The sequence below is a fragment of the Drosophila mojavensis genome, unplaced genomic scaffold, assembly GCF_018153725.1.
Source record: "Drosophila mojavensis isolate 15081-1352.22 unplaced genomic scaffold, ASM1815372v1 contig_136, whole genome shotgun sequence".
NCBI lineage: Eukaryota > Metazoa > Arthropoda > Insecta > Diptera > Drosophilidae > Drosophila > Drosophila mojavensis.
Genome location: NW_025318667.1, coordinates 30014933 through 30040831, shown reverse-complemented (window position 1 = coordinate 30040831; position 25899 = coordinate 30014933). Strand labels below are relative to the sequence as shown.

The 25899-nt window shown below is 42.3% G+C and overlaps 3 protein-coding genes across 12 annotated transcripts in view; 2 read left to right on the top strand and 1 right to left on the bottom strand.

The window, feature by feature from the left end:
• Positions 1-17260, top strand: part of LOC6586192 (protein PALS1) — an 85688-nt gene extending 68428 nt beyond the window's left edge. For all 9 annotated transcript variants that reach the window (XM_044011590.1, XM_044011592.1, XM_032733166.2 and 6 more), the window contains 7 exons: positions 3-251; positions 11400-11643; positions 12855-14157; positions 14225-14421; positions 14936-15067; positions 15128-15309; positions 15422-17260. In XM_044011590.1, the coding sequence (XP_043867525.1) occupies positions 3-251; positions 11400-11643; positions 12855-14157; positions 14225-14421; positions 14936-15067; positions 15128-15309; positions 15422-15616 (2502 nt within the window). In that variant the 3' untranslated portion in view covers positions 15617-17260. The remainder of the gene's footprint in view (positions 1-2; positions 252-11399; positions 11644-12854; positions 14158-14224; positions 14422-14935; positions 15068-15127; positions 15310-15421) is intronic.
• Positions 17261-17734: 474 nt separating this feature from the next.
• Positions 17735-25862, top strand: LOC6586189 (protein rhomboid). Its single transcript, XM_002011776.4, has 4 exons — positions 17735-18332; positions 23810-24171; positions 24236-24578; positions 24640-25862. Exons 1-4 carry the CDS (start codon positions 18084-18086, stop codon positions 24946-24948), a joined length of 1263 nt encoding a protein of 420 aa, XP_002011812.1. The 5' UTR covers positions 17735-18083; the 3' UTR covers positions 24949-25862.
• On the bottom strand, positions 21492-22392 carry LOC6586190. Of its 2 annotated transcripts, none has more exons than XM_002011777.4 (2): positions 22229-22392; positions 21492-22160 (listed from the first exon to the last, which is right to left on the bottom strand). In XM_002011777.4, the coding sequence occupies exon 2, from the start codon at positions 22096-22098 to the stop codon at positions 21652-21654; it is 447 nt and encodes a 148-aa protein (XP_002011813.1). In that variant the 5' UTR covers positions 22099-22160; positions 22229-22392; the 3' UTR covers positions 21492-21651. The 2 variants fall into 2 exon arrangements, with proteins under 2 accessions (XP_002011813.1, XP_015015952.1); XM_015160466.3 differs by having other exon boundaries at positions 21492-22170; positions 22229-22391.
• Positions 25863-25899: the final 37 nt, after the last annotated feature.

Genomic DNA, 25899 nt, shown 5'->3' with positions numbered 1-25899 from the left:
AGCTCAATGGCAACTCAAAGCCTTTGCCACCGCCTCGTGATCATCTGCGCATCGAGAAGGATGGACGTCTCATTAACTGCGCCCCAGCACCACAGCTGCCAGACCGGCGAATACCCGGCAATGGCAGCGCCATTCAGCATCAGCACCAGCACCAGCAACAACAACAACAACAACAACAGCCACAGCCACAGCAAATAGCGCAAGTTGTGGCGCCAACGCTCGAGCAATTGGACAGCATTAGAAAATATCAGGTGAGCAAAATAAAATAAATATGCATATATGTAAATGATTATATATATGTATATGTATAGTGCTGTATGTATGTATGTGTATACACATACATTCATTCTGTGTATGCAGCATGAAATTTCGAATTTGATTTTCGTTTGGCGCCTGCTGTTAGGCTATGCAAATCAGCCATGCAAGACTGCCCAGCCTCGTTCAGTGACTGCCAAACTGTAGGCATGTTCTTTTGATTGTAGCGGAACGTCTCTGTGTATCTAAACAATATAGGAAAGGCAACCAGTCATTTTTCTTTTCATAATTACGATCTGAAATGAACTCCATATTGGTTTATGAATCAATCAATCTTAGAATTTTTAAAGGGGTGAACTAAAATAATCTATAAAATAATTTCCATTATTTGCAGTGTATTTACAATTTTATATCACAGAGTCTTAATCCAATCCGATGAATCTGAATTGTTGATTCTATAGATTGACGTTTATATTATTTATTACCCCCATATGCACTGCTACAGGGTATACTCGTTTTGTAGAACATATAGTTTATACACAAGACAAAGTTAAACATGTGTTCATCAAGTCTGTAAATTATATAGATTGATAAATATCGATTATGAAAGAATGTGAATACTAATATGGAATCGAATATTCCATGTAAGAATTCTTTCAAAGACTATTAAGTAACTGATGTATAGTTCTGCTCAGGGAAATTGTAGAGCTATACTACACTAAATAGCTTAAGTTGAGCAAATCAATATCATCGAGAATAAATGTAATGGGGTGTATGTGACTATATACACGTATTACATTGTATTATAATGTGGTACTTACAATATGCATATGTATGTATGTATGCAAATGAATGTGTATTCCATATACGAACTGATATACCCTAACAAACACTCGCAGCTCTCTCTCTCTCTCTCTCTCTCTCTCTCTCAATGTGCATTCAAAGTTTTTCCACTTTGCCGTTTAACTATCGCACTTCCATTGAAGCGATCGAAAATGGTCAAAGTTTTCCACTGAGAACGCACACGCCCAATGGCTGTCAAACTGTGCGCAAAAGCAACGGCAATTGGGAAACATTGAACGAGGCGACGCGTCGTCACAGTCGAGTGCAGAGCGTCATTTAACATGCACAGCAAGTGGCAACAGTTCCGCATGCCGCATGCCGCACGCTCACCTTTGAATGTTAACCCTGCCCCGCCCACTGCGGCAGCAGCTTTGTTTGCCGCGGCGACAATGGACGACGCTGTTGACGGCGGCTATGGCAACGCTTCCGGTTCGACATTCGGCTTCTGCTTCTGCTTCTGCTTCGGTTGTTGGTGTTGTTGGTGATTTGAATTGCTGTTCTTGTGCCACTGGCCATTGACCAATCGGCGCCCAGTGCATGGCAAACCAATGCAGCCGTTGCCCTCAAACTGTTGCGCACCAAAACTCAACCATCTGCGTAGCAGGAACTGCCGCTGCTCTTAGCCAGTAAAACAATTACAAAGTTTACCGCACAAAGACAATGCAAACGAGGCAGCGCGCGCCTGGTCACTGGAGAGCGGGGGTGGCCCAATGGGAAGGGAGGAAGGTTTGGATAATGGGTAACGGGTAACGGGGAGAAGCGTGAATAAAAGTTGCTGAACAACTTTTTCTGTGCGCCGCACTTTTAACTAAATGCGAAAAGGGATAGCAGAGTGAGTAGTGGGGAGAGGGGGCGAGGGATGGGGCCGGTCGGGGGTAAGAGAGGAGGTCTGTAGAGACAGCGTCAAACAATAACAAGTAGTTAAATGCGTGGGCGGTATTTCGGCTTCAATATGGAGTGAGTGTGTGTGTGTGTGTGTGTGTGTGGGAGGGTGGAGGCTGGGGGCGGGGGCTTGGCTGGGTCAGAGGCAGGGGCTGAGACAGGTAAGACATTACTCAAAAGGCCGCTGAACGGAGGAAATTTGCAGTAATTAATTATGCAAAGTTTTAATCGATGTGTGTGGACTGTGGGAGGAGGCAGCTGTTGGCGCAGGTGGGCCAGAGAGAGAGAGAGAGAGAGAAGAGCACCACAGTTGACTTGTTAAACAACAGCAAGTCGGAAAGGTAAAGCCAAATGTATAATTAATTAAAAGCAAAAACGAAATAGGCAAATAGCTAAAGAGCCACTGAAGCGCAGCGAGCAGCTCAAACTGTACTATTAATGGGCTAACACAGACAGAAAGAGACAGATAGAGAGAGAGAGAGAGAAAGAGGGAGAGATTTGGATTTCTAAGCTATATATACATATATATTGTATATACATATATGGCTGACCCATATATGAATTATTATTTACGATGCATGAAGTCTTCTCGAATTTTGCTGACTTGGTATTACCCTAGAGCTGGAACTTGGCTTAATCACAACTGCAATGGGGCTAACGGCAACTAACTCATTGCCTCTGAGCTTTTGAGTGAAAACTTGTAGAAAACTCCTAGGGAAAACGGTTTATTGAACTGGCGGTATCTGGGAACATTTGCCTGTCTATGTATCCCCCGTAAGACCACAGTTTAGCAGATCATCTTTACGAGTTCGAAGCAAGTTCATTCAGAAATTAGTGAAAGCATCAATGTCTACGATAGGTCACCAGATGATCTGAACTATCGACTCTCACATATTCTTAAGTATTTTGGAATAAACTAGGAGAGAATATTACTTGTCAATATGTTTCATAGCCAAGTCATCTATTAAATTGCCCCTCATCATATAGTGAATAATATAAGCAAAGTTTAAAAACCTTCAAGAGAACTTAAATATATTTCATAAATTGCAAATTGTAATACGAGTTTACCCTGTCGACCCTGTTGAAACTAATGTAAAAGTTAAATATATTTAATATACTACATATATATATATATATATGTATATATGAACTACTCGATTTGGAATGTATGTAAATGCTTCTTGAAATAGACATGAAGACATGACAGCCAAACGAATCATATATGTATATAGTTTAGGTTTGTGGTAATCTTACAGTTAATGCAAATATTATAGTTTTACAACTGTGTTCAATAATCCCGTTCGAATGACCTAAATCCCGAACTCTACCTGCCTCAACAACAGCTATCTTTGTCTCTCTCGCACTCTCACGTCATACAATATTATCGATGCGAGATTTGTATTTATTTTATATATCGATCATTATTAAAATTAAATTGCATAGCATTCTATATCCCATACCCAATTCACATGAAAATCGATATACCCTGTTGAGCTCAGCTGTTTAAGCATACGACATAAGCACTTGACTAGTCTCTCTCTCTCTCACTCTCACTGTGACTATATCTCGCACTCTGTCGTCATATTCTGAGGAGATGCAACTGCATTTTTAGTTTTTTATTGCCTTTATCCTATTTTTATACCCTGAACCCATTGAAAATGGGAAATCAGGGTATAATGGTTTTGTTAAAAGTATGTAACAGGCAGAAGGAGGCGTGGCAGACCCCACAAAGTATATATATTCTTGATCAGGGCGGCGAGCTAAGTCGATTTGGCCCTGTCCGTCTGTCTGTCCGTCCGTCCGTCCGTCCGTCCGTCCGTCCGTCCGTCCGTCCGTCCGTCCGTATGTATGAACGCGTCGATTTCAGAAGATATAAGAGCTAGAGAAATTTTTTTTCCTAGGTCCGTGTATATCACGCGCATATCAAGTTTTTCTTTATATATCGATAACTACTCCCGATATTTTATTATCGATTAAAAACCTTATCGAAAGCTAGTTATTTAATTATATCTCCTACACCTTTAGAGCTAGAGCTTCCAAATTTTAAATGTATGTTAAATAAATGTTTAAATTTATTTATCAAAATTTATCCCCCACCCCTATATCCACCCCCTTACCTTCACCTTTGTAAAAGGCGTATTTCAAGTACTAGAGACGTGTGCTTTGGAATGTACATACATTTTTACCATATGATTACGCTCTTAAAGTTTCATTAAGATTGTACGTCTAAAAATTAAATTATTCAACAAATAAATTCTTATAATGTTGCCCACACTACAGCGCAGCCCAAGCGCAGTCGCTGCTTACTGCGCAGTTAGCAAAGCGCATTCTAATACGTGTGTGTGTATGTATGTGTGCCGAAAAGAAGAGCAGAGTGGTTAGAATATCAGCTTAGAGGGTTCAGGGTATCTCCTAGTCGAGAAGTCTCGACTAGAGTCTTCTTACTTGTTTGTTGTTGTTTTGTTTCTGCCATGCCAACGAAGTTGAGTGGAAATCAAACAATTGCATTTGTTTTTCTGTTAAATGTTGGGCGTATTCGTTTGCGGATTGACCTGTTGTTGGCTGTAAATGGGCCGGGTATACCGTTAAACAAAAGGGGTTGTTAATGTTGTTGTTGTCAAATACGCTTTCCTCAGGGGCTTTGCAGTGTTTTACTTTTGTTGTTGTTGTTGCTTTTTTGTTGCCCCAAGTACGCAAATTAGTTAAGCTGTATTTTAATTTTTTTTTTTTTTCATTTATTTATACGACAATTGGCAACGATGACAGTGCTTGTGTGTGTGTGTGTGTGTGTGTGTGTGTGTGTGTGTGTGTGTGTGTGTGATAGATGTAGCCGTATTGACACGCAGACGTGCACACATACACACATACATGCATAGTGGGCACTCATAAGCAGCAAAAGTCATCGCATTTTGTTTTACACATTGCGAGTTCTCTTGTTGCTGTTTGTTGTTGCTGTTGTTGTTATTGTTGTTGTTGCTGCGACTGCAAACTTGGCTCACACTCACACTCAGACGCTCACACAGCGACTAAAAAATCCCACTCAAAAATAAAAAAGCACACGCACACACACACATGCACATGCAAGCGCTCGCAGAGACACACTCACACACACACACACGCACACAGAGACAGAAACCTGCGCTCACTTTACAATTACTCATGCGCCCGCCGCGCACTGCTTCTGCTTCTGCTTGTGCTTGTGGAGTGAAGAGTGAGGGGGCAGCGACTGCGGAAGAGTGTCCGAGGGAGAGGGAGAGGGAGAGAGGAAGCGTGCTTGGGCCGCTTTACCGCTCATTTGTTATGATTTTTCAGTTGGCATTTTTAGTTGTTTTTCTACGCGTTCTGCGATCGGCCGCATTTTCAGCTTTTGCGCTTCGGGCCAACGTGCGTACGTGTATAGACGGTGCTCGTCTCTGTGTGTGCGTATATGTGTGTGTGAGTGTGCGTGTGGGGGGAGGCGATAAGTCATATGAACTTTGAGTATATCGGCTATATAGTCGCATATTTCGCTGGCCATAAAATGAATTCGGTTTTATTTTATTTATTTATTTTTTTTTGTTTTGTAATATTTTTTACTGAAAGTGACTTTGTGTGTGTGTGTGTGTGTGTGCAGTTAGTTAACTAACAGCCGTATGTGCCATCTACCCCTCGCTTCGGTGCAGTTTGAGAAGCATTGCAGTTTTAGAGCCGCTGCTGCCCGGCTGGCAACAGTTTTCAGTCAAATAAGGCGCGGCCCACAGCAACTGCGTTGCAAGCACGTCGCAGAAAAAAAACACAACAACAAAAATTTACAAAAATGTAAAAGAAAAAAAAAAAAAAATTTACAATGTCATTTATGGATTTATGGGCAATGGGCGTACGGCCTACATGCAACAGCAGCAACAGCAGCAGCAGCTCTATGAGCCAACTCGACAGTTGAAAGCCAAAAATAAAAGTATTGCCAAAAAGAGTAGCAGCAACTATGCAACTGCGCTGCCCGCAGCAACAGCTGCTGCCGAGAAAGGACAATAGCAGCAAAGCGTGCCAGCTCATCGAGCAGCGGCTCTAGGCAGCACAAAGTCAAAGGCAAAAATAGAAGAAATGCAAACAAAAACAATGGCTACTCCCTTATGCAACATCAGCCCCCTTTTTGAGGGACACGGCAACACTGTAGGCTACTTCTTTTCAGCTAGAGCAGGCAACAGCAAGAGTGAGGCTCCTTAGGGCAGCACGGCAACACTGTTCATCTATTGCTGCATCCCTTGCATCCCACGGCAGATCAGTCCTCTGGGGCAAAGAACGTTTCGTTTTCAGCGTGACCAGATGTTTAGTGGAATGAATACTCACTCAACTCCCTCAAAACAAAGCAACTGCACAGGGAATGCAGCTGTTGCCCTTAGACGCTGACTCACGTCGCGACGCCTCGTTCGATTCGCATTGAAAATATCGCCAAGCAGCAGCAACAACAAAATATGAATTATCATAGTAAACAGTTAAACGTAAACAGCAGCTTTTTTTGGGATTTTTTTCGGCTTTTTTCGTGAGCGTCAACATAAAAATGCAGCAACGGCAGCGTCAGCGTCTCATTTGCAATGCGCCGCACGTTAAGGGCAACAGCAACAGCAACAGCAACGGCAACGGCAACGGCAGCAACAACAGCAACAATTGAATGAAAACAAAACAAAACATATATATACATATATTTATGTAAATAAATAAATAAATGCATAAAAGTAACAAGTTTTTCATACTAGTTGTGAATCGCACGAGCGTTGCGAGTGCTTGTTGAATGGAAAGTCCATAAAAATGTTGCTGCTGCTGCTGTTAGTGTTGCTGTTGCTCTTGCTGTTGCTGTTGCTGGAAATGTTGCCGTTGCTGTTGGACGAGAGAATGGCCACAGAACTATTGGCATTATAGTGCCAGCAACTTTCGCTTTCTCTCTCTCTCTCTCTCTCACTCACTCACTCCTATTCGCAGTGTTTGTCCGTCTCTGTTGTCCAGCCACAGCAGCTGTTCAGGCTTCATTTAAATGCGCATTAAGTTGCATTTACGAGTTAAACAAATGCAGAAACAAAAGCTGAGCAGAGCGAGTTTCGCTCAGTGTTAAATTTATGCGTTGCAGCTGTCAATGTGGAGCATTAGCATTTGCATGGCAGCGAAAAGGGGGGCAGTGGAATGTCTGTTTAGGGCGTGGCCAGTTTCAAATAATTGTACAAACTATTTTTGAAATAGCAGCAGCAGCAGCAGCAGCAACAGCAGCAACAGCTAGCAATGTGACAAATCAATCAAGTAGAAAACAAAAACATAAACAAAAAAAACAAAAACAATATCGGGAGAAACAAAAGATCAGAGAGGCAGAAAATGGTCTTGTCGACTTTGCACATAAGCGTGGATAACGATGTTGCTGGCGAGCAGCAACAGCAACAGCTAACGACAACAGCAGCTGCGATCGTTCCTAACAGATTAAATGTGCTGTGCAACAACAACAATAATAATAATCAAATTATGAACAACAACAACAAGGAGCCGCCACAAATGTTAGTTGAAAAGGAAAATGAGCAGCAAGGCTTCAGCTTGAGCAGCCACAGCAATAGCATGAATAATAACAAATATTGTGATATGAACGGCAATGCAACGAACAACGAACAACTCTGGCAGCAACAGCAACAGCAACAGCAGCAGCAGCAGCAGCATCAAGGATCGTCATCTGCCAGCAATACGCCGTATCGCAGCGGCTCAGCTCTGCGACGTGGCACACAAATTCAGCGCTCTTCGATGCGTTTGCGACAACAACAGGCAAGTGTGGCAAGGCGCAACAACAGCAACAGTTGCTGCCGCCGTCGCTGTGTTTCCCTTTAAATGGCAGCAACCTTCGGCTGCTATCGCCAGCTGGCTTTATCTACATATATAAGTATATATATATATATATATGCTAACTAACAAATGGCAACCAGTTAACAGCAAACTAGGCTAACTGGCTGACGCAGTTGCTCGACAACAACAAAAGCAGCAACAGCTTTGCAGCTTTAGCATGAAGATTTCTTTGACATAGACATTTTAATACTCTAGAAAATGTCACTTCATTTATGATTATCATTATGAATATATATAACAGCAATTCAAAGTGAGCTCTCCTCATTTCATGATTAACAGCATTTTCTAAAAAAAAAAGTTTTACCTTTTTCACAAACCCAAACTTTTCATGGCTCGTTCAGTTAGCCCGCATTTCCCCAAACTTTGAGCTGAAAATTTGCAAATTATTTGCACAAAATCTCTATCGAGATAGCAAATTTCGATATGAACAAATATTTGCCACTGAAATATTTTATACAAACTCCAAGCGATGCTCAAAATTTGTCGCTTTATAAAGATTCCATAGCTGCTAAATTTTGTAAGCTCGCATAGAGTTTAATAGGTTTTCTGATAACCTTAGCATACCTTTAAATAGTCTAGGGTATAAGAAGTTGTATGTACTTAACCCTGTCCCTTCGTCCTGCTGTGCGTATGTGTGTGTGGGTGTGCATAAAACATGCGTAGAATGATTGGCTGATCAGCTTTCCTAAGGGTTCTGGGGATTCCATAGTGAAGCAGTCTTTAGATAGAGCTGTCAGCCTTTTTTTTTTTAATTGAAAGAAAGATATGAAAATTGAAGTTTGTCCAAATTGTTCTTATCTTATAGTAACCCATGATTAGAGATATGGATGATAAGGAAATATTTTGTTCTTTATTTTATTTATTTATTTATTTACTTTTTTTTCAAGCAACAAAAATAAGATGTATTATATTGATTTTCAAGAAAATATAGATAAAGACATATTAAAATATTTATAAATATTGATTATACTTTACTTATACAAATCTTCCATAACAAAGGGTATATTGCTCAATTATAGACAATTCGTGTCACAAAATCAGTAATGAAACCAATATGCCCAGCATATAAAAGCTAATGAGCATAACAATAAAAACAAACACGACGAATAGGCAAGTTAATAAATTTTTAATTTTTGTGTTACGCCGATTTGCAATATTTACTGTGTGCCCGACGACGAAAATGTTAATGATGACGATGATGATAATGAGGTTGACAACGACAATAATGATGATGATGTCATGGTCTATACACTCACAGCAACAACAACCAGAAGTAGAACTAGCATTGAGCTGCTGCTGGTTGCTATACCCTGTAAATTGTTGAGCAAAGCGGGTGTATGCCTCAACCCCATGCAATATAGACAGATATATGGATATATAACAATTTTTAAGGAAGTGAGTTACCTAATTGTATGCAAAAATAATAGAATCCAGTTAAAGCTCAGGCAAAAGGAAACTCAACTGAATTTTGTGGTCGTAAGCTCGCCAGGGTAGCGGTCAGTCGAGCACTGCCGGCAGATTTACATGTACTTGTTTTACAATTGTTGTCACTTCGGTTGTTGTTGTTGTTGTTGTTGTTGCTCTTGTCAGATGATTGATGAGCCGCAGCTTTAGCGTGTCTTTCTTTTGTTGATCTGCGCGCTTAGTGGAAGATCAAAAAGGGTGCCAAGACCCACGCCCCACGCCTCTGGCCCCACTTCCCATGCCCCTTTCCCTGCCTTCTTTTAAATTGAATTCCATCAAATTGCGCATCTCAATTTGCGATCGATAGCTGCGTGTGGGCACCAATACCCTCGAGCGGCTTGAAAAATAGGGTATGCACGCTGCCAGACTCCAGTTCTAGACTTTCGATATAAATTTTTGTTTTGCTTTTATTTAGGTTTCTTGTTCAATGTCAACCGCGTTTTTTTATTTTTGTAACTTTTATCGTTTTCTATAGTCACGCTAACAGACGTAGCTGCCCGTCAAGCCCAAGCCGGCCTCCCGCCTCCCGCCTGCTCTCGCCCTGTCCCTCTGTCTACACTGTAGACTGTCTGCATTATATTTGCTGATGTCGCTTCTTCTTTCTCCTCTTGTTGCACGCCCCTCTTTGCGCTTCTCATGCGCTGCGTCAAGTTCACATTATGCAAGTTCAGCGAATTTGACTCTCGCTTTTGTTGCTCTCCCGCTCTCTTTGTTTTTCTTGCTCTTTCTCTCTCCCTCTCCCTCTCCATCTATCTTTCTTTCTCTTTAGTTTTGTTTGTGTGCCTTTTGAACGTCGTCTTTTGTTGTTATTCAATTAAGTTTTTTCCTTTTGTTTCATTTTTTTTTTCTTCTTGAAGACAAATGTGTGAGAAAATTGGCAGCAAGGTCCCAGCTGAGATTTTGGCCAGATTTATTATCTCCGCCACTCTCGCTCCCCATCTCCCTCTCTCTCTCTATTTCTCTTTCTCTCTGATTTGCTAAAGTCTTGAAGCGGAACCCAAAATCTCAACTTGGACACGCGTTTGCTTGCAACTTTGTATTTGCTTCTTATTGATAGAGTTTCAGTTCCCCAGCTCGTCACACAAATCTGATATCATTATATGATAAATTTTACATACATATATTTCAATTTGTTCAGCTAGCAAATATATGTATGGAATAGACATGTTTATGTTATGTTATTATAATTTTAAAAATCTAACACTTAGATTGCTCAATGACTCAGAACTTTTAAAGATTTAATTATAATTCTTAGTTAGCTATACAAAAATGCTGCACTCTGGGGCGTTACAGTCCACGGATGCTGGCGGAACTGTACAACTTTTCTCACCAAAGACTTAATCAAAGCATATATTCTAGTACCTAAAGAAATGTATACCCTGCTGATGCAATGCAAATGGAGTATAGTGAAATAGACGAGAAACTGGGAATACATACATATGTACATGTACCAAGCATATTCGCATACCTCCGTTCGTATATCTACCTAGAGATACTACTCGAAATCTCAAGTTATTAAATGATGTTCAGCTGTCTCCCTCTCTCTCTCTCTCTCTCTTTCTCTTTCTCTCTCTCACCCTCTCACTAGACCTTTTTTATCGTGCTATTACTCCACAGTTTGACATGCATTGTTAGGGATAGTCGCATTGCTTGCCCATTGACCTAATGCGAGCCGAGCACTTGCGGCGCTTCTTTAAGCATTTGCCACTGCCTCACGCACTGCGTCCTCCATCCGACCACGCCCCCTTATGGCCAACCCCTTCCTCGTTGCGCTCTTGTGGTCGATGGGTTTTTGGGGCACTTGTGGCATGTCACGCAGAGCTTGTGGCAGGTGGCAAGAATTTGATGCATGCATGCATGGAATTTTACAGGGTATGTCTGCAGTCGATACACTCTGCGTTTTTCCTCCTTCTCATCATCATCGGTCTTCGCAAAGGCTGCTAATTCAATTAGCATAAAGCTGGTGCGCGAAAGCGGATTAAGTGCGCCAGCTGAAGCCTCAAAGTTCAACTGACCACAAAGAAACCCTTCCTCTCTCCCTCGCTGCCTCGCTCTGTCTCTGTCTCTCTCTCACATGCACTCGTTCACTTTGTTTCTTGCAGGAGCAATTGCGACGTCGACGCGAGGAGGAGGAGCGCATCGCCCAGCAGAATGAGTTTCTACGCAACAGCTTGCGTGGCTCACGCAAGCTCAAGGCGCTTCAGGATACGGCCACAGCCACGCCCACGGCCGGGAAGGCGCTCGCGCAGCAGCAGCATGCGACTACAGCAGCAACAACAATTGCTGGCGTCGAGAACGAGGCATATCTGCCGGATGAGGACCTAATGCCAGCGGAGCACATCGATGGTAAGTGCCAAAAGCTGCATGGACTATGGGGGCTCAAAGGCCAACGAGCAGCTGTCAGACTTTATCCTGTTGTCAGTGGATACATTTATAGCAGGGACGTCAGACACGATTGTGTGTCTCAGCAGCATTCTATCTAACGAAAACTTTCGATGTTATGTTCAGATATTCTTGGAGCAATTCAATTCGCTTTCTCCAACAGCTAGTCAAATTGGTTGTCAAATTTTGACACAAAGCTTCGATGAAGCCAAATTTATATATTCTATTATCAAATGAGGCTGCTTTCATTTGGGTGTTACAGAATCAGAGTATTAATTTATTAATCACCATCGCTTTGACCGATAAACTATGGACTAGATATCGCAATATGCTGGCACGACAGACGACTCTGTGTAAGCTGCATACTCTCTAATGAAAACTATCGATATTATGTTCAGATATTCTTGAAGGAATTCAATTCGGATTGTCCAAATTATATAACCTGTTATCTGGCAAATGAGTCTTATGACTGTTCTTTGATATGCATGTGTTGGTAAACCCGTATATTAAATTACTGATCAACATCAATCCGACCGATACACTATAAATTAGATACATGCTCAAAATGCCCTCCTGCTCCTAACTCAACCTTATAGAATGAATATGGAGTAGCACATCTATTGCTGATATAGCCATATATTACAGAACCAATTCATTTCTAAAGTCATATAAATTCATGAATTAAAATTAGGTTCTTTCAAACACGATATTATTATTATTATTACCCCATAGTACATTGTCATATCATGACTTGAGAAACCAATCCATTCTTCAAAATATGGCCGCAGCATATACAAATTGTGTAGAAAACGGATACTTAAGGCTCTAGGGAACACTAATTGAGTTTTAAAAGAGGCCTCCAAATATAGAAATTGAGTGAAAAACGCATACAGTGGACCCTCGGTTAACGAACACAATTCGTTTGGTACTTGGCTTGCATTCGGAAAATAATCCATTCATAGAACTCTGAGCATAGACAGTTTTTAGTCACATATAGCCTGTGGTATAATTGAAAACTAATTTGAATTCAAGATACATAATTATATATAGATATATATTGTATATAGTATATTCTTGAATAATAAGACCCATTTTGCGGCTCATATTAGGAAAGCGACGTAGCCTCTATTTGCACTAGGATGAACTTATCTAATGTGTCGCAACTCTGTTTGCAGGCTACGGGGAGCTGATCGCGGCACTGACGCGTCTGCAGAGCCAGCTGGCGAAGAGCGGGCTGAGCAACCTGGCGGGCCGAGTGTCGGCGGCGCATAATGTCCTGGCCACCGCCAGTGTGGCCCATGTGCTGGCCGCCAGGAGCGCGGTGCTGCAGCGCAGGCGCCCGCGGGTGGCCGGGCCGGTGCACTCCGGGGCGCTGGGCTTGCAGAAGGAGATTGTGGAGCTGCTGACGCAGTCGAATACGGCGTCGGCCATTGAGCTGGGCAATCTGCTGACCAGCCACGAGATGGAGGGCCTGCTGTTGGCGCACGATCGCATTGCCAGCCATACGGACGCGTCGCCCTCGCCCATGCCAACGCCCATGCCGACGCCGACGCCCTCACAGACGCCCACGGCGACGGCCACCACGCTGAGCGGCCACAGCAGTCCCGTGGCTGGAGCCAAGGCAGCGGGCACGGCCGCAGCGAGCAGCAGAGCGGCTATGGCGGTGCTGCCGCCAGTGGTGCCGCCAGTGGCCAGCTCGGTGGCGCAGCGCGGAGCCATGCCGCTGCCTGTGGCGGTGGGCGTGCGCGGCGAGTCGCCACCCGGCATGAGCGCCTGCTTCGGCACGCTGAACGACCAGAACGACAACATACGCATCATACAGATCGAGAAGTCCACCGAGCCGCTGGGCGCAACGGTGCGCAACGAGGGCGAGGCGGTGGTCATCGGCCGCATCGTGCGCGGCGGTGCCGCCGAGAAGTCCGGCCTGCTGCACGAGGGCGACGAGATACTGGAGGTGAATGGCCAGGAGCTGCGGGGCAAGACGGTGAATGAGGTGTGCGCCCTGTTGGGCGCCATGCAGGGCACGCTCACGTTCTTGATTGTGCCCGCCGGCAGTCCGCCGCCCGGCGGCGGCCTCTGCAGCGGCCTGGGCATGCATCACGTGGGCGGGATGGCGCATCGCGATACGGCCGTGCTGCACGTGCGGGCACACTTCGACTATGATCCGGAGGATGATCTGTACATACCGTGCCGGGAGCTGGGCATCAGCTTCCAGAAGGGCGATGTGCTGCATGTGATATCCCGCGAGGATCCCAACTGGTGGCAGGCGTACCGCGAGGGCGAGGAAGATCAAACGCTGGCCGGCCTCATTCCTAGTCAGTCCTTCCAGCATCAGCGCGAGACCATGAAGCTAGCCATTGCCGAGGAGGCGGGTCTGGCGCGCTCCCGCGGCAAGGAGGGTGCCACCAGCAAGGGTGCAACGCTTCTCTGCGCTCGCAAAGGCCGCAAGAAGAAGAAGAAGGCTAGCTCCGAGGCAGGGTAAGTCGACAAAACAGCTAGACCGATTGGTAACACAATCTCTAACCGAACTCCTATGCCATCGCAGCTATCCGCTTTATGCGACGACAGCGCCCGACGAAACGGACCCCGAGGAGATACTCACCTACGAGGAGGTTGCGCTCTACTACCCCCGCGCAACTCACAAGCGCCCCATTGTCCTTATCGGCCCACCCAACATTGGCCGGCACGAACTACGCCAGCGCCTGATGGCCGACTCCGAGCGTTTCTCGGCTGCAGTGCCACGTAAGTAGAGGATGGGTCCCTGATAGGCTTCGCATTATCCCAGCTTGGGCGTGCTCAGCCTGTGCCTCTCTTTCCCTCTTTGCCTCTCTCTCAATCTCTATATCTATCTCTATCTCTATCTTTGTCTGTCTTAATTACTCTTACTCTCTCTCTCGCAGTTTTCTATTTGCTTGAGGAGAAACTTAAACCAGCTAAGGGTAAAGCAGTCGCAACTGATTCCCAGCGCATTGCTAGCATTACCCAAGCACTGAGTAAAGCACATCAGCAATACGGCGGGTCTGTCGGAAGAATGGGTTTCCACTTGACGTTTGTATAAGCCTCAGCTCTTTGCTGACTGTGTAGGTCTCAGAGGATCTACCACAGGAATGAGTCGAGTTCCCAGTCTTCTCGTGTTGCGGATGCGTCTTTGCTCAGTGCTGGCTTCTTTACACCCAACTCCCTCGGTGCCCTTGCACTACCTCTCTCTCGATATCGATATCCGTTAACCTCAACTCTCTCTCTTCCACATGTGCAGACACATCCCGTGCCCGGCGCGAGGGCGAGGTGCCCGGCGTGGATTATCATTTCATCACGCGACAAGCCTTCGAAGCAGACATTCTGGCGCGTCGCTTCGTGGAGCATGGCGAATACGAGAAGGCCTACTATGGTAAATATGCCACGCCCACCATTTGGTATGGATGCACTTATGTAATCTCTCCCATTGCAGGCACATCACTGGAGGCCATTCGCACAGTCGTTGCCAGTGGAAAGATTTGTGTGCTGAACTTGCATCCGCAGAGCCTGAAGCTGCTGCGTGCCTCCGACCTGAAGCCCTATGTGGTGCTGGTAGCACCGCCCAGTCTCGACAAGCTGCGCCAGAAGAAACTGCGCAACGGCGAGCCGTTCAAGGTACGTTATTTCGTTATCGTTATCGCTGATTTCGATCAACTTCATAGAGTTGATCGATAGATCGAAATCGATTAATCACATTATTTAAATCATTGCTGTTACCTTTCGGCAGGAGGAGGAGCTGAAGGACATCATCGCCACCGCACGAGACATGGAGGCGCGCTGGGGTCACCTCTTCGACATGATCATTATCAACAACGACACGGAGCGAGCTTATCACCAGCTGTTGGCGGAGATCAATTCGCTGGAGCGCGAGCCCCAATGGGTGCCCGCGCAGTGGGTGCACAACAATCGCGACGAATCATAATGTCTTCATCGGCGACTGCTGCCCCAACTCTAGATCCAGCCACAACCTCAGCGCCAGTCAGCGTTTGCTTTGTAAATACTTTTCAATTCAGCCATGTGAAGGTGAAGCAGCTGCAGAAACAGCAAATCAGCAAATCAGCTGATTGGCGGGTCAGTGGGCCAAGTCATCCCTTCGCTATGTGTATTATCGGGCGTGGAGTGTCTGCACTTACACATACAGCTATATATCTATATAGTGAGCCCATTTAACTACTTATTTACTTTTGTACTTAACCCGCTCCCATATACTCGTATTATTTATGCATGTTTGTATGTATGTGTATATTGTTTGTTGCAAATACATTTGAAGCATTTCAAAACCAAAATGCAAATATTTTCAAGCATTCCAATTATCAAATATATCTTTACACATACATATATATATATATAAATATATATATATATTTTTTTTTTATTATTATTTTTTTTTTTTTCTAATTTACTTTATGTATGTTCACAAAAATTGTTATTCAATTTTAACACTAAAAGCCCCGATATTTTTTATATATTTTTTCTTATGTATTTTCAATTATAAGAATTTTTTTTGAGCACTTCCTTAATTTCAAAGGCAAATTGAAATTGTAAAAAAAGTGAAATATAAGAGTTTCAATTATTGTAACACGGGCCAGTCTGTACTCTAGTTCGAATTCGATATCGAATTCCAGCTCCAACTCAAAAATATTCATTCATATGTTAAAATAACAGAACGAAAACAAAGATCCCTGCTACGCGCAGGAAAGGGAGAGAACGAGAGGTAGGAATTGGAAGTGCAAAGGGCAGAAGCAAGCAAATGTTACAATTACGTAATCTATTTACTTTATTTAACTATATATATGCATACATATACCTATGTATGTATACATATAAATATACACATAAATTATATGCAAAAACAAAAACAAAAACAATTAATTTTTAATGACAAGCTACGAAAAGCAGCAAATGAAGCGAGCGATAGAAAGAGATAGTAATAGATACCAACACCAACAACAACAAAGAAAGGAATCAGAACGTCATTGCCAAATAAAACAAATAAAAAAATAAATAAATATTACAAATACCAAGTATGAATATTAAAACAAAAACAGAAAACATTCCGCCAGCAAGCTAAAAAAAATAGTATGAAATACATTATGAAATAGCATCTTAAATAGGCACTGTAAAAAATGATTATAAAAATAAAAATTAACAAACAAATAAAGAATATAAACAATTGAAGAAACAGTTAGGCATTAGGCTAAGCGAAATGCAGAATGGAATAAATAGAAAACAAAAAAAGAAAAGATACAAATAAAATAAATGTTGTAATTAATTATTTAAAATGCGAATAGTAAATTGAAAAAAAAAAAATAATAATAATAATAAAAGAAAAAAAATTAACAAAAATCACACAACAGAACTAAAGGTCTAAATCGAATTAGTTGCGCAATTTTAGACATGAAAATATATATCTATATGTATAGTGATACATATAGATATATACATGTATACATTTATAACAAATTAGTTGAATGTGCAACAATTTTATTAAGGAAAACCAACAAAAACAACAAGATAACGGCGTCAAGTAAATAAATTAGCAAACTATGTTACACAATGTTGAACACTTCAAAGATTCTAAAACACGAAAAAAAAAAAAAACAAAATACAAAAACCAGCAACAACAAAACGAAAATATATATAAATATATATAATAATTTTTTTTTTGTGTAGTCAGCAAGGTATAAAACAAAAATGTGTGTGCAGTAAATTTGTTTAAGTTTTTATTTATACGTATTGAAAAACAAAAATCCAATAAATATAAAATATTAATAAAACTACCAATTTAGTACATGTGATGTATGAAAGAGCACGAGCAAACAATAAATAAAAGTCATATTCAAATTTCAGTTTATTTGGCGGCAAGGCGTTGCCAGAAACTGCATTCGCAACACTATTGCCATGGCGGCTAACAGAATCGCTGGGCACTTAACAGAATTGCGCAAGCAGTGTGACCGTCGCTCGTAACAGTGCACTGTGAGCTAGCATACGCTTTTGCTGCACAAAGTTCATTTACTTGTATCTCTTTCTTGCCTCCTCTCACTCACTCTACTTTAGCTGAGCAGACTGTGCGGACGCGTTAGCTCAGTCCGTGCACTAGCGTTGACTGCCAATCGTTGTGGGTTTTCTTTAATATTTTTTTTTTTGCGCTTTTTGTTAATGGTGTGATATCAAAGTGCATTTAGTTTTCGCCAGTGTTTGCTTTTTTATAGCAAAAAAATAATCTTATCGTAAGCATGAGTGACAGCACAAATGATTGCTAAGTGAATTCGAACCGGTCGCAACATTGAAGTAGCTTAAGAACAGCAGCAATTGACAACAAACAAACAAACGCCGTGTTTTTAGTCGTTTAGTCATCCACTGCTATACCGCCGTGAAACTTAGGGAGAATGCCTGTAAAGTCAGTGTCCCGCCAGCAGAGCCAAACGCCCGCTCAGCAGTTGCAGCAGCAGCACCAGCGAGACGTCGAAAATGGCCTCTATCCCAATATACCGGCCGAGCGGCGATCGCCGACAAATCCAGCACGACCGCCAACGATGCGTCAGGACACCATTGACATGGAGGAGGTGCCACTCAATCGCTCCAACTCGCAGCCGGAATCAGAGGATCGCAGAAAGATGCGACAATTATTCGAAAAGGTAAGCCAAGCGTTCAATCGCAAAGGAAACTAGAACTGAGTTCACTCGCCGCTCTCTCACTCTCTCACTCTGCCGGTGGTGCTGTCAGCGCATGCATGAATGAATTTCCTGGTTTTGTTCAAGACGCCCGCCTGTGCGCGGTCCCTTGGCCTTGGTGAAAGTTTGACCGAGCTGCGCGTATCAAATATTTGGTGAATCATCAGCCCAGTCACTCTTTACCTCTAACCCTCTCACTCGAATCAAATTGCTTATTGTCACGCTTTAAATATACATGTGTTATATGTACATAAGTATATGCATATACATAGACTTACAGACACTTCGATGCAGGTGTGCTACTAAAACTGTTGCTGTTAATGCCGCTGCGACTGCGCAATGTTTGCACTCCATTCATTTCTCTAGAAACGATGTGTTGGAAAGGGGACCTGGTGGGGTCAGCTTATCAATGTCACGTCGCGAACGCCAGCAAACAGAGCATTCAGTCAATTTCACACTTTTGCACAATTCGCCATTAACATTTTGTTGTGTGCTCTTCTCAGTTTGGTTTTGCTTAACATTGCAGCGGCAGCAACAACAGCAACAGCAGCTAACAGAGAGGAAGAACGACAGCGAGCGTCTTATCGCATACGAACAATGTAGACAGAAACAACCGGTTCTCTGTGTACTTACACACACACACATACCAGTTTGTTCTTTTACTTTCGCATGTGCTCCCATGTACCCATACGAGCGTATGAATGTGGTTATTTACATATGTATGTATGTATGTGAATTGCTGTCGTCATTTGTTGCTGTTGTTGGTGTATTAGCTTCGTTCTTGACTGTCAAAAGTTGATTTGGCTTACTCACCTGCGCAATATTGTTGTTGTCACTTTCTTGCCTAGCATATCCTATTGTTTTCTACTCACTGTCAAGTGCCGCTCCCCATTCCCACAACAACCTGATCAAATACTTTAAACAGGTATACCCGTTTTGATTTGGTATTCTAGATATGTCTAATGTTCTTAGAGTTAGAGTATATGTATATGTGTATGTGCGTATGTATATGCATTCAGCCCTGCCCTTGTTCTTAGAGTTAGATTTACCAAAAAATATAATTTAATTTTATGAATTATCAAATAAGTTAAAGTTAAATTCCAAATACATATGCTAATATATTTACCATTATAAATATGCAGTTGAATCTCATATTTAATGGAATATATGTACATATGTTGTATCATGTCCATCATCTGTACTTTCAGATGATCGACGTCGTGAATATAGTTCTACTTACAGGGTATCTGCGCGTCTGACTCTCCCAAGTAGAACACCCCTGATTTGCTTGATTTTGTCTTGTGCGGTGTTTCTGTTTTGGTTTCTGTTCAACAGCATTCCGTGCTATTAGTTGGCGTCGAGTGAAATTGTTCCTTTCTCTCAGCATCTGTCCCTCTCCCACTCCCACTCCCACTGTTTGCCTTTGATTCGTTCATTGGCCCTAGAGCAGTTGGCAGCTAAGACAAAAAGAACAGCACATAAATTGCATTTCATCAGCTCTGTCGTAACCCGTTTGTGGGGATTTCTTCTCAACTCTTTCTTTTTCCATTGCCTGTAGTGGTTCGTGAATAGAATCCATTTGTTAATATCGGGTATATCTGGTATGTGTTTAGCATGGCATATCAATTAGCATACGCAGACTAGACTGTTGCTTTAACTTTCATTCTGTGCTTCCTCTCTGCATTCATCTCTCTCTCTCTCCCTCTCTCTCTCTCTCTCTCTCTCTCTCTCTCTCTCTCTCTCTCTCTCTCTCTCTCTCTCTCTCTCTCTCTCTCTCTCTCTCTCTCTCTCTCTCTCTCTCTCTCTCTATTTCGCTCGCTAACTCTGTATTTGCCTTTTGTGAAATAGCCAAGACCATTCAATATCAAAATGTTGTGTTTGCAATCTTATCTATTAGCGCGGCCAATGTATAACCCCCATCCAACGAAATGCCAAACATTTCAATGCCTTGTTTTAATGCACACACATACATATATATGTATATACATATACACATTTATAGCGACACTCATGGTAGATGAATGCATGACTGGCTGACTGACTGACTGACTGACTGACTGACTGACAGACTAACTGAATGCTGCTGCCCCAAACTTCAATTTGTGACTCAATAAGTTTGATAATAATTCAGTCTGTAGTTTATGCCCCACAGACTCACACTACAACTATGCATAACTGTTTCGTTCGAGCACTCTTAAAACACAAGATTTAATCAGTCAAAATATGTATATAAATAAAAGTCTGAAGCAGAGTTTTGCGGTTTCATTATAAATATGGAATGAAACTTAATTTGCTTTATTAGTTCACAGCTAGAACAATACAACCGACTGTTTTTGGTTACTTATTCCCTGGAACCACTAGCATGGTATGAACTTCTAAAGAATCGCCTAATCTAAACAAACTGAACTAAAGTTATTTCACGAGGAAAAATACCGCGATTCTGCGACAAAAATATTTGGAATGGAGCTATTCGCTGCGTATCTGACTACAACAACAATTGAAAATTTACTTAATATAGACGTAAGAAACACGTATGAAACACTGTACAAGATTCAGTAAACAGTGTAGCTGACTTCACTTTGTTAATATTATTTGCAGATTTCCAAGAGAAAACAAATTGATCTTGTTGTTATTCGATCTAAAATAGGTTTTGTTTATGTTTCTGTGTTTAAAGTCCAATGTCTGTAGCGTATCGAATAACAGTTGAACTGATTCATTGAATCAAGTGAGAAAACTTTAAAGTTAAGTTCGTGAATGTATCAGGTGTTGCGATACCATTTGTTATTCGCCTGCTCTAAAACATTTAGCTAGAAAAAGGGTATTTAACGAAAACCACAGAGCAGACTGATGTCTGTCTCTCTCTCTCTTTCTCTTTCTCTCTCCCTGTTTGTTGGTCAGTCAAGTGGCGGCTGTCCGCTGTTTGCTGTGGCCTCGATTCGAATGCAGTTTTGACGTATTTGTCGAATCTGTTGTACGGATTTGGTCATTCCATTGCCTAATCTTCCAATTGCGGCACCTTGTTTTGACCACACTTGGGGTTTGATTTGCTGAAACAGTTGCATGTGGTATTTGCGGCAATTGCACAATCGATTTCCAACTGTATATCAATGGAAACGGCCTTCGTTTGCGAATTGGTGTATATGGTGTCCTTTATTTAAAATTTGGGATGTGAAAAGTGGGGGAATAACAGAGCTCGGAAACGATTAGTGAATCGGAATTGGAATGGGAGCCTCAGCTGTTGATGGACATTTGGGTATTGGCATAACAGCGTCCAGGCTGGACTTCAGTTATCCCTGGCTTCCACAAAGTGATCGTCGTCGATGTTGTCGTCGGGCAGCTCGAAGTAGAGATCCTTGTCTTTAAGTTGCAGCAACTGGACCTCCTCCTCGGCAGTCGGCTCCACTGCATCGTGCCAGTTGTCCAACACGAGCCTCCTTCGCGGTCTTCTGTTGACCTCATTCGCTGAATGCCTGCTGCGACGCCGCTGCTGCTGTTCCTTACGCATCTTTCGGCCGATCAACGTCGGTGAGCTCTGCGTCAGCTGCCTGAGAATGATGTTGCCTCCAATGAAGATTCCTACCAGTGCCATGTATATAAGTATGATGGTGCCTACGCCCGAGGACTCCTGCACCTCGGTCTCATCGTCGTCGTGGTAGTCACAGTTGCAGTCCTCCTCCTCGGCCAACCACCAGCCCATCATGTTCTTGGTCATCTGCCAAAACTGTGTCATATTGCAACGGAAATTTGAGAGCTTGGGATAGGTAACTATGGAACCTATGGGACCTATGGGTGCTATGGTAACCTTTGATAGATTTAAGCAATTTAGCAATCGCCAGGAATTCGCTGATTCACAAACTCACATGTAATTTTGTGTACTTCCTGTTGCTGGCCAAAGTAGCACGGAGCTCAGGACCCAGCTACAGTGATGCCTTGATATTTATTCCGAGATATTTTCCATACAATTTGAGTGACTATTACCAAATGAAACTGACACAATTCCCGTAATCCCATTTTCCACCTCGCCTGCTGTGATATGATACTATGATTTGATTTATAATTTTTTATATGATGTATTATACTATAATATAATATTATATTATAATATAATAGAAATATGATCTATAATAGATAATGATGAATTAGTTATACATGCAGAACATGCTTTCATTGATTTTGATTGTTTTGGCTGTGGTTGACCTTTCTGGAGAAATGCCCATATATATATTATGCATACCTTAATTGTATGCTCTAAATCTTAATAAAAATGAGATTTCAGAAAGAAAAGATATTTGGAAAATACATATATGTATCAGACAGACAAGAGCTTCACGTAGCCCATATATGCATGTATGTATATTGTGAATTAGGATGATGGGTTGATCTAGCCTATGCCCTCTTGATTTCATATATTTCCTCTTGATTTCATATATTTCCTTCATATATTTCGAATAATAGAGAAGTGTACTTTTCCATAAATGTGCACATCATTATCAATAATACACATATATGTATATAGTCGTAGCTCATGCGTACCTATAGCCTAAAATGTGCTGAAAGCGAGTTATACACTCGCTTGTAGAATGATTGTAACAACAGCTATACGCCCAAGAAGCGCACTTTTTATACCCTGAACCCATTGAAAATGCGAAATCAGGGTATAATGGTTTAGTGAAAATATATCGGGCAGAAGGAGGCGTGGCAGACCTCACAAAGTATATATATTCTTGATCAGCACGGCGAGCTGAATCGATATAGCCCTGTCCGTCTGTCCGCCCGTTTGAGTGCATCGATCTCAGAAGTTATAAGAGCTAGAGAGCTTTGGCATGCATACTCAGTTTATCATATTTTTTCGATAACTCATCCGATAACTTTTTTATCGAGTATAATCGAAAAATTGATTTTGTTTTTTCAACCTAATTTAAACACTTGTAGACCTAGAGACTTGCCCACACTGCAGCGCAGCCCAAAGCGCTGTCGCTGCTAACTGCGCAGTCAGGAGATCGCGTGTATGCATGTGCGTGTGTATGCATGTGTGCATAAAAGAATGAGCAGAATATCAGCTTGGATATCTCCCAGTCGACCAGTCTCGACTAGAGCTTTCTCATTTGTTTTTGCATTGTTCTATAAACTTGAAGCATTCATGAACACTACTAATAAGCCCATTCAATTTATTTGTATATATGTACATATTTACTTTCTGACTAATACGAGATTACGACTCGATAAGCAGGCTGGAAACCTTGATAATGTATTAATGCAATTTACCACACACACTACTTGATAATTATAAGTAAATAAAAGTGCCCCGAGCTAATCGCTGGAAGCGCTGATTTTATAGATTAGAAGCGTATTAGATATATACCTACATACATATGTATATAGACTCAAATATCTCATGCCATGGAATAATTTTTTTTTTTTTGAAAATTGACTTGTTGCAGCACGACTCGGATCGAGATGGCCTCATCGACGTGCACGAGCTGAAGGGTCTCATTTCGTGTGGCCGTTGCCACGATATACCGCCACACATAACCGAGCAGATATTGCGCCGCAGTGATGCGGACAACAATGGGCATCTGGACTTTGAGGAGTTCTACGTCATGTCGCTGCACCACAAGTGGATGATACGCAATATGCTGACCAGGTATTGTCGGTATGTGGTGCCACCGCCTCGTCCGCTCGAGGGCGACGAGCTAGATGGCGCGTACGAGAAGCAGATGTCCATCTGTCCACCGCCACTGACCATGGTCATTTTCTCCATTATTGAGATCATCATGTTTCTGGTGGATGTCATTTACTTTCAGTAAGTTCATTGAGATCAATTGCTGTTCATTGTTTTGCTAATCAATTTGGCATTGTATCAACAGGGACGATCCCAACCACAACCAGCGCCTGGGCGAGAGCACCAATGGACCAGCGGCGACGCTTTTCATTTACAATCCGTACAAGAGGTATGAGTCGTGGCGCTTCCTCAGCTACATGTTCGTGCACGTGGGCATCATGCACCTGATGATGAACCTGATCATACAGATCTTCCTTGGCATCGCCCTGGAGCTGGTGCATCACTGGTGGCGAGTGGCGCTCGTCTACTTAGCCGGCGTCCTGGCCGGCTCTATGGGCACCTCGCTGACCAGTCCCCGCATCTTTCTGGCAGGCGCCTCGGGCGGAGTCTATGCTTTGATCACTGCCCATATTGCCACGATCATTATGGTGAGTCCCAAAAAATGTGCTGAAAACAAACCCTTTTTAAAAATTAGATTTCCATTTACAGAACTACTCGGAAATGGAGTATGCAATTGTGCAGCTGCTTGCATTCCTCGTGTTCTGCTTCACCGATCTGGGCACGTCAGTGTATCGGCATCTGACTGACCAGCATGACCAGATTGGATACATTGCACATTTGTCTGGAGCCCTGGCCGGCCTCCTCGTGGGCATCGGGGTGCTGCGTAACTTGGAGGTGCGTCGCTGGGAGCGCATTCTCTGGTGGATAGCTGTCATCTTCTACTTTGCCCTCATGACCACCGGCATCATTGTGCACATCTTTGTGCCCGACTACTTTCCCAAGGCCGAATACAACTGAGATCTGGACCAATGACAAATTAGTTTTAAGCCGCACAACCCTAGCCTTAGCCTTAGTCTCAGGTTGTCCATGTACATGTCCAAAGTGCACTTGATTTTGATCTTGATCTAGGCCATCCCTTAGCTTGAGTACGTGTAGTTCGATAAGTTTCAATCCATGCTATTGCGGTACTGAATTGTGCCACGAGCGGCAAGCTTCGGTTGTTGTGCATCACCATTTCTCCTCGTAATACTAACATTTACTATCTCTATATAATTGCGAGTACTTTTCCAACCCAACGTATTTACCCCCTAGCCCCATGATTTCATAAAAAATCGTATACACATTTGCTATATATACAGAACACTTTCTCTTGGAAGCTTAACACGACTCAAGTACCGGCTTTGATGTCTACATATATATATTTAGTTTGCTACACATTGACTTATTGACTCATATTTCGAATTCGTATTAATTTACGTTATTAACCGAATGAAACTGCAAATACAATTGTTTTTAACGTAAAAAGCCATACCACACCCTAAACAAGTACCAAAATACATCTCCTTGCCCCTTTTGTAAATACAAATATTCGTTATATTTATTCTGTACGCCTAGAAACAAGAACAAAGTATTTAAAAACAAAGTAAATTGGAAGTCGCCTATCCCCATTTGCAAGGATATTTTTGTACATTTAGCACGATGTTTGAATAAAAAAGAATATATGTTCTTTTCCATGTTAAATATACAATTATAATTCCCTACATACTTATTTATTTTTATATCATTTATATTACTTGTACCGACTATGCTGGCCCCTTTGTCAGGACCACTGCTCCACGTTAACATCTAAGAAATACTTTCCCATGCGCACAAAAGAAAAGATTGAGACAGTTTGTTTCTTAACTAAAAATATAATTCTTCATCGAAAAGAACAGTTGTGCGTTTTGCAAGACATTTTCATCTTAAACT

Excerpts from the sequence above, each read along its gene's own strand:
- LOC6586189 (XM_002011776.4), top strand. The coding sequence starts at position 18,084 with ATGCCTGTAAAGTCAGTGTCCCGCCAGCAGAGCCAAACGCCCGCTCAG. Across the intron at positions 18,333-23,809 it reads TGCGACAATTATTCGAAAAG|CACGACTCGGATCGAGATGG; the intron begins GTAAGCCAAGCG and ends GACTTGTTGCAG. Across the intron at positions 24,172-24,235 it reads GTGGATGTCATTTACTTTCA|GGACGATCCCAACCACAACC; the intron begins GTAAGTTCATTG and ends TTGTATCAACAG.
- LOC6586190 (XM_002011777.4), bottom strand. The coding sequence starts at position 22,098 with ATGACACAGTTTTGGCAGATGACCAAGAACATGATGGGCTGGTGGTTG.